We start from the raw sequence: 20,282 nt of genomic DNA on the forward strand, positions 1-20,282 counted from the left end.
CAACGTTCTCTCAGAATGTGTCTTCAGCGCTGCTGGTGGTGTCCTGATGGATAAGCGCTGCCAGCTGTCCCCTTAAAGTGTAGACCACCTAATTTTCATCAAGATGAACAAGTTATGGATCTCCAAGGAGTTTTGCACCCCAATCACAGACTGTACAGACTAGGAAATATTGCATTTTTTATTGTGATGCATTAATGTCACGTAACTGCACACTGTGATATCTTTAGTGTGGCTTCTGTGCCTGCTGCTGCTGCTGCTGATGTTAACACAAATTTGTGGAAATGTGAACAGTAATGGTTGGTCTACATCTGCTGGGTTAGCTGTAGTGGAAGACGTGTCAGTCCCAGTTATACTATTTCTATTCTTGTGACGGTTATTCCAATTTGGTGGTGTAAGGCCCTCATTTTTTAAAATGTGAACACTCCTGGTTGGGTGCCAATCTGTTAGATTGGGTGTAGTGTAAGACTCCGATACCTCATGCCTGGCTGATTGCTGCAGTGCCATGCAAAAAAATCTGTACTGTGGGTGAATTGAGGCCACTTTCCAGCTTTCTGTCCCTCATTTGATGCGTTTTGGCAGCATTTGGGGCCGTTATAAGGTGTTATGCATGCATTTGTTTTTGCCTCCCATTGATATGAATGAAATTCAGTTATTTTCGGCGAATATTCAACGAATTAATTGGTTGAATATTGCAAATTCGGTAATAGTAAATCCGAAAATTGACATATTCGCTCATCTCTACCCATAATACTGTATGGAGGACTATGTGGTGCCCATAATACTGTATGCAGCACTATTTGGTGCCCATTATACTGTATGCAGCACCATGTGGTGCCCATAATACTGAATGAAGGACTATGTGGTACCAATAATACTGTATGGAGGACTATGTGGTGCCCATTATACTGTATGGAGGGCTATGTGGCGCCCATAATACTGTATGGAGGGCTATGTGGTGCTCATTATACTGTATGGAGAACTATACTGTCCGGTTTCTGAGCTATTGATGTCACTTATATAATGTAAGAAGTGAAATTTTTGACATTGTATTATACCAATATTTTTTATCTGTGCATCAAGAATCGTGGTATGTGCTAAAGGGGCCCACTGAGAATCTATCGCAGGGGGCCCAAGAAAACCTGAAGCCGGCCCTGGTTGGAGGCAGGGGTAGGAAAAAAATGAAAATTTGCCATGTTGGGAAGAGGTTAAAAGAAACCTGTAATGAGATTTATACTGCAAACTAATGACATGCATGTACGGGAGCTTTAATGCTGATTAAATCCTTTGCTTGGTTGTAGAAATCTGGTTTGCAGTTTGAGAAATCCAGCATTGAAATCATATGCAAATGAGCAGCAAGTGCTTTGGGGTCGGACGTTAAACCTGCAGTTCTCTTGCACTTCCTCCCTGTTCTCCACTTGCCTCCTGTGCCTGATTGACAGGTCACTCTTATGTCAGTCACCTGCAGTTCTCCTGCCCTCCTCCCTGTTGTCCTCCCGCCTCCTGTGTCTGATTGACCGGTCACTCTAATTCAGTCACCTGCAGTTCTCCTTCTCTCCCTCCGTTGTCCACTCGCTCCTGTGACTGATTGACAGGTCACTCTTATTCAGTTACCTGCAGTTCTCTGATCCTCCCTGTTCTCCATCCGCCTCCTGTGTCTGACTGACCGGTCACCAGTCAGTCTCCTGCAATTCTCCTGCCCTCCCTCCCTGTTGTCCGTCCATCTCCTGTGTCTGACTGCCAGGTCACTTTTATGTCAGTCACCTGCCCTGCAGTTCTCCTGCCTTCCCTCCCTGTTCTCTGCCCATTGTCACGGACTGTGTCCGCGGCCCAGCAGGCGCCTCCACGCCGACGGTGAGGGGCGGGCGTCCCCCAGGGATGCAATGTGGACCCTCTATACCACAGAGGGGGGCACAATCCTACCCAAACTAGAGAAGGGCAGCGACCGAGATTCTGTGGCAGCTGAGAATGTGGACAAAGAAGACAAGTAGGACTAGATAACACTGCACAACTTCAGGTACTGTATAAAGAACATAAAGTTTACTTAAAGTCACACAGTACATAGACGAAAAAGGGCTATGCCAGGCTCCCGATTCCACACCTCCCAGAAGGGTACCACCCAGTGGACCCCAAGGCACTAACAGATCACCGAGGCACACATAGGCGAGACATCGGGACACAGGCAGGACATAAGGGTACATCAGGACGTCAGGACACAGGCTAGACATCAGGGTCAGGACACAGGCTGGACATCAGGACACCACTGCAGTCATCAGGCTCCGGGCATCGGACCTAGGAAGGAACTCAAGCGTGATGGTGCTAGAACCGCAGGATTGCTGGGCCTGCATGGAGCTAGCACCACATGGCAATCAGAGCACAGGGTAGTAGATGCTCAGCAGAAACACCGGTTACAAAGGACTCAGAGTCACTGGGTACGAGGCTCCAAATACAGAGGGATTCCAGAAACATAACAGCAGACACAGTTCAGACAGGGTCAGGTACAGGACAGGTACAGGATCAAGGATTCAGGCCTGGATATACTGCCTCCAGGGCAGGGCGCAGGAACAAGACAAAGCAGGAATCAAGTCAGGGACTTTGATACCAAAACAGAGACAGGAGAGGTCCAGGGACACAGACACAAAACACACATAGCAAAGTTCAGGAGCTTTGTGAGTAGCTCTGGCCCCACCCAGCAGCGAAGGGGAAGTTTATATAGGAGCTGCCCCTCAGCAATTGGCTGGGGACAGCATTTCAAGTACACACACTAACCCTGATAAAAGCAGGGGAGGTGTGGCTGCGCACACCCTAAGCACACACAGAAACCATTGCAGCACAGTGTGACGAACAACGGCGCAAAGCACGCCCTGTGCCATCAATATGTCACGATCCCCCCACTGACACTAGTATGTCAGTGGACGTAGGGGTGCGACGCACTGCCGGCACTCGGCTATCACAGGCACAGTGGGGGCTTATGTTAGTTATCCCGCCACTGGTACCATGTGACAAAAATATAAAGCAAGCTAATCTTGCTCTAACAATTTACCGCAGGGAGGTTATTTTGGATGCCCCACCACTGCTAACAACCTTCCAAGAACTGCGGGGATTTATGTATATCCCACTTTCTCAGTTCCACTTTGGAACTCGCAGCTCTCTGGTGCCCCCCTTACCCTCAGGTCAGTCAGGGAACTGCACCTAGGATAATTAGTCGCCGGATGGGCTGGTTGTTGTACACAGGCATTTAGACTACTGCAGTAAGGGAATTATCAATGCTGTGGCCGCTGCCCCCCTTATTCAGCAATATAAGACCCTTCCATACTGCCAACCAGCCTACTCAACCGCACACACCATGCTGCCACCAGCTCCTGGTTTCTCCACTTAAGTTATAGATTTAATGGAGGGGTTCGAAGCCAACCCAAACAGTAGCGTAATTATCTAAAAAAAGGTGCATAGTTCGTTTCTTAGAGCATGGAGACAAACTAATAGATTTTATCATTTATTCCCAAAATGTGGGCAGTGATTACACAGATAAAAGTTGTTATAAAATTGAGACATTAAATATGTACAATGCGAATATTAAAACAACAAGGATTAAAACGAAGAGTAACACTTACATGTGCTTAGTTGGTATTAGGCAGACCATGTGGCTGGGGGATGGGCCGCTTAGCCAGACATCCCAAGATATCTGCACGTCTTGTCAGCATCAAACTCCAGCTTCAACTGAAGCACTGTAAGGGAGGGGTACCTTATAGCCCAGGGTCGGCTACATCACGAAAAGGGCAGTCTGCAGAAGTTCAGCCCCCCTTTCTCCAAGTTGCCAATTAACTAAAAAAACTTATGATAACCATATCTTAACGAGGGAAGTTCGTATCAACACACTGAGGGCCTCATTGGTTGTAGTTTATTGAATACAATAAAACAACATCACACATGCCATAATTAAGACACTCCATTTGGGAGCAATCCATATCTCAGTTTCTGGAGGGATCAGAGCCGTGAAAATTAAAGGTTAGACAAGCTGGTTTTGTGCCATTCGCGGAAATGTGATTATTATATCTCTGTGATGTATGGTTTTTGCAATATGACTTGTTTTAATACCTCTCATATACTTGCATCCAGCCTCGTGGCCAGAACAAAGGAATCCTTTCCCTTAACTAATTAACATTCTTTTCTGTGGAGAGGGGCCAAATGCTTGTAGCAGGAAGTGTCCTATTACCAATGTGGACACAGAGCTGTTAAGGAGGGGGGATGCTTCAAGCTATGTGACAAGATTTTCTCCTAGAATGGAGGACTCTGGAAGGTTCCAACAGAATCATGCCTTACAGTACATTTTACATTACAGGAAGATTCTAGAAGTCATACCTTACAGACATTTTACATTACACACAGTCAGTGCAGGAACTGAGGCTTAGAGCACCTGGCAGCGTCTGCAAGCCTAGACACACGTGGAAAGTCATGCACCAGCTGCAAATGACCTCGCAACCTGCGGATAGCTTCCACAGCAGCAACCAGGGACCGCACATGAGGATGGTCAAGCAGCAGAGCAAAGACATTACAACACATGTACAGCTACGTAGCAGAGCAGGGAACTGAGCAGGCTCCATACAGGTAACAACCAGTAGTATCCCAGCTCAATTAGGGGGAAGGAGCAAAGGGTTAAAGCAAAGACATGCATTGTCACGCCGACAACCAGGTACAGACAGAACGGCGTGACACCCATCTCCTGTGTCTGATTAACAGACCACTCTTATGTCAGTCACCTGCAGTTCTCCTTTCCTCCCTCCCAGTTCTCCGCCGACTCCTGTGTCTGACAGACAGGACACTCTTATTTCAGTCACCTGTTTTTCCTACAGAGGTCTCTCACCAGCGCTGTCAGTGCCCAGAGCAATGCTGCCGTGGTAAGGTCTTCATGAGGTTGCTAGACCCAGTGTATATGTCATAGAATCATAGAATCATAGAATCATAGAATCGTAGAGTTGGAAGGGACCTCCTGGGCCATCCTGGGCCATCTGGTCCAACCCCCTGTCTGCACACCTGATGGTGAAGGGGCTGTATGTTTCATACTAAAATCCTCCAAACACATTAGACTAAAGTCAGCCAAAGCCGGAATTATTGGCAGGATTGTCTAATAGGTATCGGGGCTGATCCGTTCATTATGTGGTGAAAATGACCTGACAACATGATTCTTCAGGACAGTACAATTATGGTGATACAAAACATAAGGGTTTTTTTATTTTAATGGTTACAAAAAAATCTGAACTTTGTATATATGTCGGGCAACATAGCACCAAGCTACAGAACCATGTGAATCAGTACATGAATCCAGCTCAGAAAGGCATCGGGACCGACACCAGAGGCTCAAGCACCAGATCCTAGTAGATAGAGCAGTCACTCAAGACTCAAGATCCAGACAGACCAATCTCAGCACAGCCTGGATTGACTACAGGAAAGCCTATGACTCAATGCCACACACATGGATCTGTGAAAGCTTCTCTCTCTACAATGTCAAACGGAAATTAAGAACCTTCCTCAGAATCTCAATGGGGCAATGGAGAACAACATTGGAAGTCAACTCAAGACAACTAGCACAAGTGACCATCAAATGCTGCATATACCAAGGTGATGCACTGTCACCATTGCTGTTCTGCATAGGCTTGAACCCCCTCAGTCAGATAATTACAGAGTCTGGCTATGGATACAAGTTCAAGAGTGGAAGTACCATCAGCCATCTCCTCTACATGGATGACATCAAGCTGTATGCGAGAAATGAACGACACATCGATTCACTGAGCCACCTGACAAGGATCTACAGTGAAGACATCGGGATGTCCTCCGGACTGGAGAAGTGTGGCCGGTTGGTAATAGAGAGGAAAGGTAATCAAGACTGATGCAGTGGAATTACCAGCAGGGCACATAGCAGATGTACAGACATGCTACACGTACTTCAGCATCCCACAGGGATACGATAACCATGATGAGGAGGCGAGGAAAGCAGCAACATCCAAATACCATCAAAGGGTGAGACAGGTCCTGAAGAGCCAGCTCAATGGGAAGAATAAAATCCTCGCCATCAATACATATGCCCTGCCAGTTATCAGATACCCTGCTGGCATAGTGTGCTGGCCAAAAGAAGAGATGGAAGCTGCAGATGTGAAGATACGAGAGCTCCTCACAAAGCATGGCTGTCTCCATCCTCAGTCCAGCACCCAAAGATTGTATACCAACAGATAGGAGGGTGGTCGAGGCTAGATAAGCATCCAAGCCACCATCATGGATGAAACAAGGAGTATCCAGAAATACATCAGAAAAATGGCACCAAAATATGAGATGCTGAGAGAAAGCCTAAGGCAGCAACAACAACAGATCTGGAAGGAAGAGCAGGAACATGAAGTGCCATGGCAAGACAAGCCGCTGCATGGGATGTACCATCAACAGATAATGGAGGTGGCTGACATGGAGAGATCCTACCAATGGCTGGAGAAAGCTGGACTCCAAGACAGCACAGAGGCACCAATCATAACAGCACAAGAGCAAGAACTAAGTACCAAATCCATAGAAGCAGGAATCTACCACACAAGACAAGACTCAAGGTGCAGACTATGCAAAAAACCTCAGAAACCATCCAACACATAGTGGCAGGATGCAAAATGCAAGAACAGCGTATACTGAACGCCAGCACCAAGTAGCGGGAATTGTATACAGGAACATCTGCGCAGCATGTGGGCTAAGCCCCCTTAAGACCAGGTGGGAGACCCCAGAGAAAGTGATGGAGAATGAAAGGGCTAAAATCCTGAGGGAATTCAAGATCCAGACAGATAAGCAGGTGTTGGCTAACTAACCAGACACTGTGATAGTAGACAAGGACCAGAAGACAGCAATCATAATAGATGTGGCAGCAACATCAGAAAGAAGGAGTATGAGAAGCTGGAGAAATACCAGGGCCTCAAAGGAGAACTGGAGAAGATGAGGAAGGTGAAGGCCACAGTGATCCCAGTGCTGACAGGAGCACTTGGAGAAGTGACCCCTATGATGAGAAAATGGCTACAACAGATCCCAGGAGAAACATCTGAGCTCTCTGTGCAGAATAGCGCAATGCTGGGATCAACTAAGATCCTGCGCAGAACCCTCACACTCCCAGGCCTCTGGTAGAGGAACCGAGAATGAGAAAGGACAACAAAGACCACCCCCATTAAGGGGTGAGAAGGAAGTTTTTTTATATACTGTATATATAAATTTTGTTTCTGTCTTCATTTCTTAAATCTGTAACAGTTTTCTTACACATTAGATCGGCCAACAGTCACATGTGCATTGGAGCCTCCCATAGAAGGATCCAGAAAGTGAGATTTTCAACAGCTGATCCTGTATTTCTCTGGGTGATATGTCACTGCCAGAAGAATCTGGAGGGGACAGAGGAGTCTGGCAGCAGCTGTCTTAGAGAACATTGTTTGGCCAAGCACTAATGTCTTATTTGTCAGCTGTCTATGGGGGAATTAAAGGGGTTTTATCAAGCCTAAACAACATCCCTTATCACAGGATAGGGAATAAGTTGCTGATTGTTGGATGTCCTACCACTGGAGCTCCCACTGATCCTGAAAATGGGGATCTGAAGAGACTCGTGTGCATGGAGCCGAGGTTGAACATAAGCACCTGCACGCCATCCATTTCCAATAGGAGTGCAGGAGGTAAGCGAGGGCTGTGCTCGCCTCTTTCTAGCACTTCCATTAAGAATATATGGAGTGGAGGTTTACATGCTAAACCTTTGCTCCCTTCTGACAGGGCCCTGCAAAACCCTCTTCAAAAGATTGATGAGGTTCTCAGTGGTTGTCCCCATCATTCGGAAAGTTATCCCCCATTCTGTGGATGGGTAAACTTGGTACAACGCTTGTAATGCTTCCTGAGTTACAATAAACGCTATCACTCCAACTGAACATAGTATCAGGTATGTACAGTATAGTGTAGGTCTGACACCCCATGTTCAGCTGGACGCAGGTCTCTGTGGCCAGCAGTGAAGCAGATCACCGCTCCATACACTGTATAGGGTTCCTGTCATATACAAACATGCAGCGCATGTATTCTAAGTAACCCAACGATGAGGCGGGGCACCAAAGAGCATTTTTGCACCGGGCACCATTTAGCCTAAGGCTGGCCCTGTACGTGTTTTCCCAGTTGTTATAATGGATCCACTATGGACTTTCTTCCATTAATTTGTGTCCTTATAATGTACGGTGTTATGGATGGGTCACCGAGGAGGAAAACAAGACCAAGCTAAGTCATAGAAAACCAGAGAGGTTGGTAACTACGCAGATTGCAGACCCCTGATCCTAACCACACAACTAACAGCAGCCGTGGAGCGTACCTACGATTATTCTAGACGCCTCGTCACAGCCGGAGGACTAAATAAGCCTAAAGCAAGAAAAGGGGAAATCTAAAACTGCCCCAGAGCAGACCCCAAAGGAATAGACAGCCCCCACACATGTATTGACGATGAGACAAGATGAAAGCACAAACACAGGTAGGAAAATAGGCTGAGCAAACGATGGAGCCCAAACTAACTAGAAAGGACAGGAAAGGAAAGATACTGTCTGCAATCACACCAAAAAACCCTGCAAAAATGTCCAACACTTCTGATAGCAAAAAATACCCTGAAGTCACTAGACTTCTCCCACTATATCAGCACTCTGGCATATTCTGAGAACAGAGCAAAAAGAGGCCAATCTAATAAGGGACAAAAAGCAAACTAGCACATACAATGACATAAGAATGGAAATTCAGCACAGCCCCAGCCGGGGCTGGCTGACCACACAAAAAACTGAATAGACCAAACCAAATCAAATGAGAACATAAGCAGAGAACAACTTAGCTTGAGAAGGCAGGAACTGAGCTGGAAACTAAGACCTCACGAGGCAGGAAAAAATCACCAGCATGGCAATAGGGAGTCGGCTGTCTTAAATCCAGTCTGAGACTCCAGATGTCCAATCCTCATCCTCATTATCAGGTGGCAGGTCTCTATTAATTAGATCAGCATCATTACCTCCTGCCACCACCAGAGGGAGCCCGGAAAGAGAACTCACAACTCCTCTGTCAGCACAACCAGCTCCCTCGCCAGAAACCAGAGGCAGACCAGAAAATGAGTTCACAACAGTACGGCTCTGGTCACTGCTGCTCTGTTACATAGATGTCGTCCTTAGGGATGAGCGAGTATACTCGTTAGGATTCAGTACTCACGGTACTCGAATCCTGGCGAGTAAATTTCACTACTCGCCTCGCAATATTCGGCACAGCCCTCACAGTCGCTGCTCAGCCCAGCACAGTCCCCGCACAGCCCGGCACAGTCCCCGCACAGCCCTGCACAGTCCAGCACCGTCCCCGCACAGCCCAGCACAGTCCCCGCACAGCCCAGCACAGTCCCTGCACAGCCCGGCACAGTCCCCGCACAGCCTGGATAAAGTCCCGCACAGGCCAGCACAGCCCCGCACACACACACACACACACACACACAGAGCCCATTACTCGCATTTCCCATAGACTTATATTGGACTAGCTACTCGTTACGAGTACCTGAGTATTAAGAGCTACTCGTAACGAGTACAGCGAGTCCGAGTATTTCACTACTCGCTCATCCCTAGTCGTCCTCTTTATCCCGTTGTGGAGTTTGCTCATATTCGGGGTCTTCTTCTGTTCCAGATGATCTGTAAGGAAATGATAAGTTATAGAGGGCTGAATGTGATTAAGCTCCATGAGCATGAAGGTCCAGGGAAGGAAGAGTTAATGTCTGAGAGGTAGTAAGAGCCTAGTAAGCATGGGGTAGAGGACATACAAGTGCTTCTCACTAAATTAGAATATCATCCAACAATTAATTTATTTCAGTTCTTCAATACGAAAAGTGACTCTCCTATATTCTATAGAGTCATTACACACAGAGTGATCTATTTCACGTGTTTATTTCTGTTAATGTTGATGATTATGGCTTACAGCCAATGAAAACCCAAAAGTCATTATCTCGGGAAATTAGAATAATTAACAGTAAACACCTGTAAAGGCTCCTAAGTGTTTATAAAGGTCCCTTAGTCTGTTTCAGTAGCTCCACAATCATGGGGAAGACTGCTGATCTGACAGATGTCCAGAAGGCCGTCACTGACACACTCCACAAGGAGGGGAAGCCACAAAAGGTCATTGTTAAAGAACCCGGATGTTCACACAGTGCTGTTTCCAAGAATATTAATGGACAATGGAGTGGAAGGAAAAAGTGTGGTAGAAAAAGGTGCACAAGCAACCGGGATAACCGCAGCCTGGAAAGGATTGTTAAGAAAAGGACATTCAAAAATGTGGGGGGGGGGGGGATTCACAAGGAGTGGACTGCTGCTGGAGTCATTGCTTCACACCACACACAGACGTATCCAGGACATGGGCTACAAGTGTCACATTCCTTGTGTCAGCCACTCATGGCCAATAGACAACGCCAGAAGAGTCTTACCTGGGCCAAGGAGGAAAAGAACCGGACTGTTGTCAGTGGTCCCAGAGTCTGGAGGAAGAGTGGAGAGGCCATAATCCAAGCTGCTGGAGGTCTAGTGTGAAGTCTCCACCATCAGTGATGGTTTGGGGAGCCATGTCATCTGCTGGTGTAGGTCCACTGTGTTTTATCAAGACCAAAGTCAGCGCAGCCGACTACCAGGACATGTTAGAGCTCTTCATGCTTCCCTCTACCGACAAGCTTTATGGAGATGGAAATATCATTCTCCAGCAGGACTTGGCCCCTGTCCACACGGCCAAAAGTACCAATACCTGGTGTACACACAACAGTATCACTGGGCTTGATTGGCTGCAAACTCTGCTGACCTTGACCCCATAGAGAATCTATGGAGTATTGTCAAGAGGAAGATGAGACACCAGACCCAACAATGCAGACGAGCTGAAGGCTTGCAACAAAGCATATGTAGGTTGCACATCCTGGAAATTAGAAACACGCATTGCGGAACATCTTTACGATATATCTAATTTAAAGGGAATCTGTCACCTATTTTTCGTCTATCAGCTGCCAGCACCGACATCAGGGGCTTATCCACAGCATTCTGTAATGCATTCTGTAATGCTGTAGATAAGCCCCTGATGTAACCTGAAAGATAAGAAAAAGGACTTAGATTATACTCACCCAGGGGCGGGCCGGTTTTGGTCCAATGGGTGTTGCGGTCCGGCGCCTCCCATCTTCTAACTGTGACGTCTTCTTCTTTGCTGCCTGTCGTGGCTCTTGCACAGGTCCACATAGGGATGAGGGGACAATGCATACCTGGCCTAAACTCGAGTCAATAAGCTGACCTAGTTTTTCGTGGCAAAAGTAGGTGCCTCGGCTTATACTCAGGTGAGCTTATACTTGAGTATATTTATAGATAAATGGCGTGCACTCTGTTAAGTGTAGGGCAGGTGCAGGCTGAAGCTGGAGCTAGTCCATTTAGAGTCATATAAATGAAGAAACACTCAAAATATGATTTATCAAATGCATAACATAGATGAATTTATTGAGGTCTCCACAGAAGTAATAAAGTATCAAGGTAACTTTTCGACCCTGTTATGGGTCTTTATCAAACCTCACTGCAAAAGATAGATATACACAAAATTAGTGACAAGAAGTAACATGGTGAAAGTGCTGTACAAGGGTGTGTGTGCTGTACAGAAGTGAATAGTTTACAAAATATATAACATATTAAAAAAATGTACACAGAACATATAAACATACAGAGATGCCCATATATCAAAGGAATATAGAATACAGCGTTAAGGTGCAGGCTAGGATTACAATTTAGGAACAAATTGTGGTTGACACGGTACAGAGGCCAAATAAGGAGGCAATACAACTGTTAGGCTATATGCACAAGTTCGGAAATGCTGCGGAAATGTCCACAGCATTTCCGCAACTCCTGCCGCGGGTAAAACGCATGCGGAATTTGCATGTGTTTTCCCGCAAAACAGAAGCGTTTTTAGCTTGCAGAATGCTTGCGCTTTCCAAGCGATTTCAAGCATCGCCTGGAAAAGTGATTGACAGGTTGGTCACAAGCATAGTGCTTGACAAGTGTGACCAACTTTTTACTATTGATAATAGTAAAACTATAGGCCAGTGAGTCTGACTTCTATACCAGGAAAGATCTTTGAACAAATTATTAAATGTGGTGTAGTGACCACTGTTTCCACTAGGGGGCGCTATTTGGATGTCCCAGGAGAGTGGATGAATGGCAAGATACTGAATGACCGTTATGTATCTCAAGGTGGGTGGCCTTGAGATGGAGATTTATGTGTGTGTTAATCAGCAGTGATACTGCTGAGGTGCTGGTTCAATGTGTCAGGGACTAGTTACCTACAAACCCACCCAGGGGGTGTGTTTAATAACGCTATTGTAAAGTGTATATGTGTGTGTGAAGGACCTGTGATGAGGTCATAGTCATGTGACCCGGTGGGCGTGGCTATGGACCATATAATGTGGCCAGGGTAGGTCACATGAGGTGAATGCTGGGACCTGGTTGGTCCAGTGTGGAAGGTCCCGTCTGAGTGAGATGGGGCTGCCTTCTGACAGCAAGGGAACGCTGTGTTAATGGCTGCACGTGCCTGAGAATTCCCTGGAGGGAATGGACGTCTGCCGCATGATGGTGAAGGAACCATGACATGGGTGAGATAACACTGAGGCTGAACAGCCTGTGTATGCTGGACATTGTGTAACCTGTGTGACCACAGGGATTACAGAGCTGAACTCTGTCATGGACGCTAAGCTGTTGTTTATGTTGCTTGCTTTGGTTTATGCTGCTGAATAAACCGTATGGAGTTATGGTTTTGTGGAAAACCCGGTGCTGGATGTGTTTTATTCTCTGTCTAGCGAGGATCCCCTATCTGAATAACAGCGCTACCTCACATAAACAACATGTATGTCAGTACCTGGATAAGAACAAAGTGATTAAACAGAGTCAGCATGGGTTTGTAACTAATAAGTCATGTCAGACTAACCTAATTTCTTCTATGACAGAATCACTGACTGGGTGGATCAGGGAAATGATGTAGATATAGTATATCTTGACTTCAGCAAAGCATTTGACAAAGTATCTCATACAATCCTTATTGAAAAAATGACTAAGTATGGAATGGACAAGGCAACTGTTAGGTGGATTCATAACTGGCTTAGTGATCGGACCCAAAGAGTGGTCGTAAATGGCTGCACATCCAGTTGGAAGAATGTCTCAAGTGGGGTACCACAGGGCTCTGTCCTGGGCCCTGTATTGTTCAACATCTTTACCAACGATTTAGATGAAGGAATTGAGGGTAAACTGATTACATTTGCTGATGACACAAAGCTAGGAGGGATAGCTAATACTAGAGAAGAGAGAGAGAGGATTCAAAAAGATATAAATAAACTGGAGAAGTGGGCAGCAACTAACAGAATGGTTTTTAACAGGGAAAAATGCAAAGTACTACATCTGGGCAATAAAAATGAAAAAAGCATATACAGAATGGGAGGAATAGGGCTAAGCAACAGCACATGTGAAAAAGACTTGGGCATACTAATAGATCACAGACTGAATATGAGTCAACAGTGTGATGCAGCAGCAAAAAAGGCAAATGCAATTCTAGGATGTATTAACAGAAGCATACAGTCTAGATCACGTGAAGTCATTATTGCCCTCTACTCCTCTTTGGTCAGACCTCATCTGGAATACTTATAAAAAGAACACCGTGAGCACAACTCAAGATGGTGCTAAGGTTAGGTTCCCAAACCGTTAAAGCAACAAATATAAACCTAGCACTCAACTTAAAGGTATTTGCAAAGCGGTTTATTGTAGTACACGAAAAAGACGTTTCAGTCAATGTGACCTTCAGTTATGAGGAGAATCTCTCTCAGGTAATGAGCTTGTCGACTATATAGGAGAGGGGCAAACGTGCCTCCAGATGCGGTGTCCACCGGCCATCATCTGGAATATTGTGTCCAGTTTTGGGCGCCACATTTTAAAAAAGACATCAACAAACTGGAGCAAGTTAGAATCATATCATAGAATCATAGAATCATAGAATCATAGAATCGTAGAGTTGGAAGGGACCTCCTGGGCCATCTGGTCCAACCCCCTGCTCAAAGCAGGATTCGCTAAATCATCCCAGTCAGATGTCTGTCCAGCCTCTGTTTGAAGACTTCCATTGAAGGAGAACTCACCACTTCTCGTGGCAGCCTGTTCCACTCATTGATCACTCTAACTGTCAAAAAGTTTTTTCTAATATCTAATCTGTGTCTCTTCCCATTCAGTTTCATCCCATTGCTTCTAGTCTTTCCTTGTGCAAATGAGAATAAAAGTTCAGAAAAGAGCGACCAGAATGGTGACCGGTCTGCAAACCCTGTGTTATGAGGAAAGGTTGCAGGATTTGGGAATGTTTACCTTGCAGAAGAGAAGACTGAGAGGAGACTTAATAGCTGTCTACAAATATCTCAAGGGCTGTCACATTGCAGAAGGATCAACTTTATTCTCATTTGCACAAGGAAAGACAAGAAGCAATGGGATGAAGCTGAATGGGAGGAGACACAGATTAGATATTAGAAAAAACTTTTTGACAGTTAGAGTGATCAATGAGTGGAACAGGCTGCCACGAGAAGTGGTGAGTTCTCCTTCAATGGAAGTCTTCAAACAGAGGCTGGACAGACATCTGACTGGGATGATTTAGCGAATCCTGCTCTGAGCAGGGGGTTGGACCAGATGGCCCAGGAGGTCCCTTCCAACTCTACGATTCTATGATTCTATGATTCTATGATTCTATCTATGCAGCATCAATAGTAAAGATAGGATGTTAAAAATAATTAAAAAATAAAATAAAAAAATGGTTATTCTCACCTTCCGACGGCCCCCAATCTCCTCAGCGGCGCTCCCGGCATCTTCCGGTCCCAGCGATACTTTGTGCGAAGGACCTTTGTGATATCACGCTCGCGAGAGCACAACGTCATTACAGGCCATTCACGCAAAGCATCACTAGGACCAGAAGGTGCCGGGAGCATGGTGAGAGGCGGGAAGGACTCCGGGGGCCATCAGAGGGTGAGTATATTACTATTCTTTATTTTAATTCTATTTTTTACAGGAATATGGTACCCAGGGCCTGGAGGACAGTCTCCTCTCCTCCAGACCCTGGGAACCATCCGTACATGAAGTGCTCACTTTACGCATGTTGGGCATAGCCACATACGTAAAGTGAGTGTTTCAATGCAATCCTATGGGTACGGAATTGCCCTGATTCCGCACAAAGAATGAACATGCTGCGGATTTTACCGCTATGAGATTCCGCAGTGGAAAAATCCGCAGCATTAGCACAGCATTGCGGAATCCGATAGGATTGCATGGGATGCGTTTTCATAGCGTTTTCGTAGGGGAAAAATGCTAAAAAAACGCAACGTGCGCACAAAGCCTTATAGTAAATAATGGGGCAGTGTAAACATATTTCCTTATTCCCATTTTTATTTTCTAGCCTATTACTTGTCTCTCTCCTTCCCCTCCTCTTTTCCTCCTCTTCATATTCTCCCATTACTCTCTTCTTGCTCCTTAATCCTCTTATTTTTCCCTCTCCCCTGTGCCCTCCTCCCACAGCGCACACCATTCAGAGTCTCTGTACTCGAGCGTCCGTGCTACTGCGCATGCTCCCAAGGTGCCCATACCCTTACTTTCCCCTTAGCGCAACTGCGCATGCCCCAGTGGCGCCTGTATTCACGCAACTGTACTAATTCGCAGGCGCGCGTTCTTCTCCTCCTGCACCCTTACAGCGCATGCGCCCGCGGCTCTTCCATCAACACAGCTGATGCTACTGCGCACGCTTCTTTCAGCGCTCCAAGCCTGCCCCTCAACATGCATACTGCGCACCCACCACCTCCCACTCTCCAGTCTCCATCCTCATTTCCGGCCTCTGGGCTACATTAACCCACTGACCACCAATGTCTTCACACATCACCACAGACGGCGCTTTTGCTCAGGACCTTCAGATATGCCTCCCAGCACAGCCTCTACGTCTGCATCTTCAAACATACTGTATACCTTATGCACGACTTCTGTTCCTGCAGCCCCTATCAGGACCTTTGTCCTTCTCTGTATTTCACATAGGTATGTCTCATTTACTTTATATGGACACTGTCTGGAGTGCTGCCACTGCTACTTGTTTTTTCCCTTATGCGTTATCACTTCCCTCTTTTACAACCCTATCTGGGATCTTTGTACTATTCTGCTGTGGCCTCTCCTTTATAATCCATTTTTGTACGTAAGGTCAGTTTGTATGTTTACACTGCCCCATTATTAAGTATAACAGTTGTACTGCCTCCTTATTGGGCCTCTGTACCGTGTCGTTCCGAAATTGTAATCCTAGCCTGCACCTTAACGCTGTATTCTATATTCCTTTGATATATGGACATCTCTGTATGTTTATATGTTCTGTGTACATTTTTTGAGTATGTTATATATTTTGTAAACTATTCACTTCTGTACAGCACTTTCACCATGTTACTTCTTGTGACTAATTTTGTGTATATCTATCTTTTGCAGTGAGGTTTGATAAAGACCCATAACAGGGTCGAAACGTTACCTTGATACTTTATTACTTCTGTGGAGACCTCAATAAATTCATCTACGTTATGCTTTTGATAAATCATATTTTGAGTGCGGCTGTTTCTTCACTTATATATTTGAGTATATACGGTAATTATATCTCAGCTTTGAAAGTCCTGTCCAACCATTAGAATAGCTACTTCGTTAACAGTGGGAGAATTAAATCGCCTTTCATGCTCGCCAACCGGTGTCTTGTCTGCTCTTATTACAACTTGATATTCATCACTTGGCATTCTTTCTAAGGTTATTCTGACAAGGTTTACTAACTGATTGTGCTGATAGAAAAATCTTTGCAAATTCAACACAATCTCTTTTTTTGTCTCAAGTTTAGCTTCACAACATCTATCAGCTTGCATTTGTTCGTCTCCCAAAAAATACATTTGTAAAAACTTTGGATCTTCATTTGGTACAGGAAGCATTGAACCAGTTTTGTGATATATTTGGCCCTGGACTTTAAAAGTTGGCATAAATCCTGCTTCCTGGAGTCCAGCTGTCGTACCAAAGGATGTCATCTGGAAACATGAATTGTATCTCCTAATATTTTGCAGAAACTGTTTGGACTCGGGAGTTGTTCCTGGCACGTATCAAAGAAGTGGTTCAGGAGGTAGATCTAAAGGTGGCAAACTGACTTTGCCATTTGAGCAGCACATACCAGGTGATTCCAAGTTAAAATTCTTTGCTTGACAATGTTTGCATATTATGTCCATTTTGCCAATTATGACTTTCTGATGTGACCTACAGTCTTGAATTGGGTTGTAGTGAAATGCTTTCAAACGCAAATCAGGCTGCCTAAGGCCATGTGCACACGATGCAGATTTCCAGCGGATCCACAGCGGATTTTACCGCGCAGAAACGCTGCATAGCCGCATTGTGATGTACAGTAGCATGTTAGTCAATAGAAAAAAAAACGCTGTGCAGACGCTGCTGGTTTTTCCGCGCGGTTTTCTTGTGGTTCAAAATATGCAGCATGTCACTTTTGTGCGGTTTTCCACCTGCTCCATTCTCCAAACCCACAGGGGGAAATCCGCAGGGGGAAAACCGCAAGAAAAAAGGAAGAAATCCGCAGGAAAAGTGCAGGTCATTTGACCTGCGGATTTCTTCAATTCTGCGCGGAAAAATCCGCAGGGCAGAAAAGTCCGTCTGCACTTAGCCTAAGGCTGTGTGCACACGGTGCATATTCTGCTTTGGAATTTTCCAAGCAGAATTTACTAAATCCGCAGGTCAAATGACCTGCATTTTTCCTGCGGATTTAGTGCATTTTTTGTGCGGTTTTCCACCTGCGGATTTCTAGAATGGAGCAGGTGGAAAACTGCAGGAAAACCGAACAAAAGTAGTGACATGCTGCATATTTCATTCCGCACCAAATCTGCGTGAAAAAAAGCAGCATGTGTACAGCGGATTTTGTTTTACATAGCCTATAATGCTACTGTACATCACATGCAGTTCTGCTGTGAATCTGCAGGGTCAAATCCACTGCGGATCCGCAGTAGAATCCGCACTGTGTGCACATAGCCTAAATCTTTGCACACGTTGCATATGTTGTATGCGATCATTTTCACAACATTCATCCTTTTGTTCAGATATTTCCATATTCCTTGCTTCAGCGTGCCTCATCCGATTCTTGTGAAGACGATATTTCCGTTGCTCTGATGTCTCTGCTGCCTTACATTTAGCCTGTCTCATCCGTTTCTTTTCAAGCCGCGAGTCACGTTGTTCACTTTTCTTTTTGACACAATTTGCTTTCTTAGGGTGTGTGCACACGCTGCGGATTAGGTGCGGATTCATCCTCGCGGATTTTGTAAACCGCAGGTCAAATGCGGTTTTACCTGCGGATTGCCCTGCGGTTTTACCTGCGGATTGCCCTGCGGTTTTACCTGCGGTTTTTCATCTCCTCAATGGAGGAGATGGCAAACCGCAGCGGAATCCGCAGAAAGAACTGACATGTCAATTCTTTCTGCGGATTGAAAACCGCAGATAATCCGCGCGGAAAATTCCGCACCGTCTGCACTGCGGTTTTTGATTCCCATAGGGAATCATGGTACTGTACACCGCAGCAAAAACTGCTGTGGGTCCGCAGCGGCCAAAACCGCTGCGGAACCGCAGCAAAATCCGCAGCGTGTGCACACAGCCTAATTATTCACCTGACACTGATAAGAGATGAATAGTAAATAAAGAGCAGCCCTCACACTGTACTACTATGACCTGAAGGAGCTCACATCTCAGTAATGAAAGCCGCCTCACAGGCAGACTTGTCTAGTTGCCCATAGCAACCAATCAGAGCTCAGCTTTCATTTTACCTCAGTAGCTTCAATGATGACAGCTCCCTGTATAGTAAGCAATAATGACAATCTTACTATGAGGCATCTTTCGCCTGACCAATATTGCTGCTCAGTAATGTTCGTCCGTGTGTATAGGGTGCATCCATCTGAGTGTGTTTTCATGCATGCATGTGCGTGTGGTATCTGTGGGGTGGTGTTTGTGTGGTGTTGTGCTTGTGGGTTGGTGTATGTGTGCTGTCTGTGTGATGTTTGTATGGTGTTTGTGAAATGTTTGTGTGTTGTGTGTGGTGGTGCGGCCCCTGTAGCAGCGACTCTTTGGTGCCGTCGCTATAATCCGCCCCTGTCAGTCACAACTGTTGTTTTCCCCTCAGCACTTATTTTCACCTTCACATTACAGTTGTGGCCAAAAGTATTGACACCCCTGTAATTCTGTCAGATAATACTCAGTTTCTTCCTGAAAATGATTGCAAACACAAATTCTTTGGTATTATTATCTTCATTTAATTTGTCTTAAATGAAAAAACACAAAAGAGAATGAAGCAAAACATTGATCATTTCACACAAAACTCCAAAAATGGGCCAGACAAAAGTATTGGCACCCTCAGCCTAATACTTGGTTGCACAACCTTTAGCCAAAATAACTGCGACCAACCGCTTCCGGTAACCATCAATGAGTTTCTTACAATGCTCTGCTGGAATTTTAGACCATTCTTCTTTGGCAAACTGCTCCAGGTCCCTGATATTTGAAGGATGCCTTCTCCAAACTGCCATTTTTAGATCTCTCCACAGGTGTTCTATGTGATTCAGGTCTGGACTCATTGCTGGCCACCTTAGAAGTCTCCAGTGCTTTCTCTCAAACCATTTTCTAGTGCTTTTTGAAGTGTGTTTTGGGTCATTGTCCTGCTGGAAGACCCATGACCTCTGAGGGAGACCCAGCTTTCTCACACTGGGCCCTACATTATGCTGCAATAATTGTTGGTAGTCTTCAGACTTCATAATGCCATGCACACGGTCAAGCAGTCCAGTGCCAGAGGCAGCAAAGCAACCCCAAAACATCAGGGAACCTCCGCCATGTTTGACTGTAGGGACTGTGTTCTTTTCTTTGAATGACTCTTTTTTTCTCCTGTAAACTCTATGTTGATGCCTTTGCACAAAAAGCTCTACTTTTGTCTCATCTGGCCAGAGAACATTCTTGCAAAATGTTTTAGGCTTTTTCAGGTAAGTTTTGGCAAACTCCAGCCTGGCTTTTTTATGTCTCGGGGTAAGAAGTGGGGTCTTCCTGGGTCTCCTACCATACAGTCCCTTTTCATTCAGATGCCGACGGATAGTACGGGTTGACACTGTTGTACCCTTCGACTGCAGGGCAGCTTGAACTTGTTTGGATGTTAGTCGAGGTTCTTTATCCAAC

The 20,282-nt window shown here is 45.6% G+C and overlaps 1 protein-coding gene across 3 annotated transcripts in view; it reads right to left on the reverse strand.

Annotated features, from left to right (window-relative positions):
- Positions 1-2,015: 2,015 nt before the first annotated feature.
- The window catches only part of LOC141091442 (uncharacterized), a 185,176-nt gene continuing 166,909 nt past the window's right edge, over positions 2,016-20,282 (reverse strand). For 2 of the 3 annotated variants that reach the window (XM_073577009.1, XM_073577007.1), the window contains exon 7: positions 2,016-9,683. In XM_073577009.1, coding sequence (XP_073433110.1) covers positions 9,617-9,683 — 67 coding nt within the window. In that variant the 3' untranslated portion in view covers positions 2,016-9,616. The remainder of the gene's footprint in view (positions 9,684-20,282) is intronic. The other variant, XM_073577010.1, reaches the window with a different exon arrangement.

This window comes from Dendrobates tinctorius, unplaced genomic scaffold (assembly GCF_039654945.1).
Source record: "Dendrobates tinctorius isolate UK_male_01 unplaced genomic scaffold, ASM3965494v1 ptg000054l, whole genome shotgun sequence".
Lineage (NCBI taxonomy): Eukaryota > Metazoa > Chordata > Amphibia > Anura > Dendrobatidae > Dendrobates > Dendrobates tinctorius.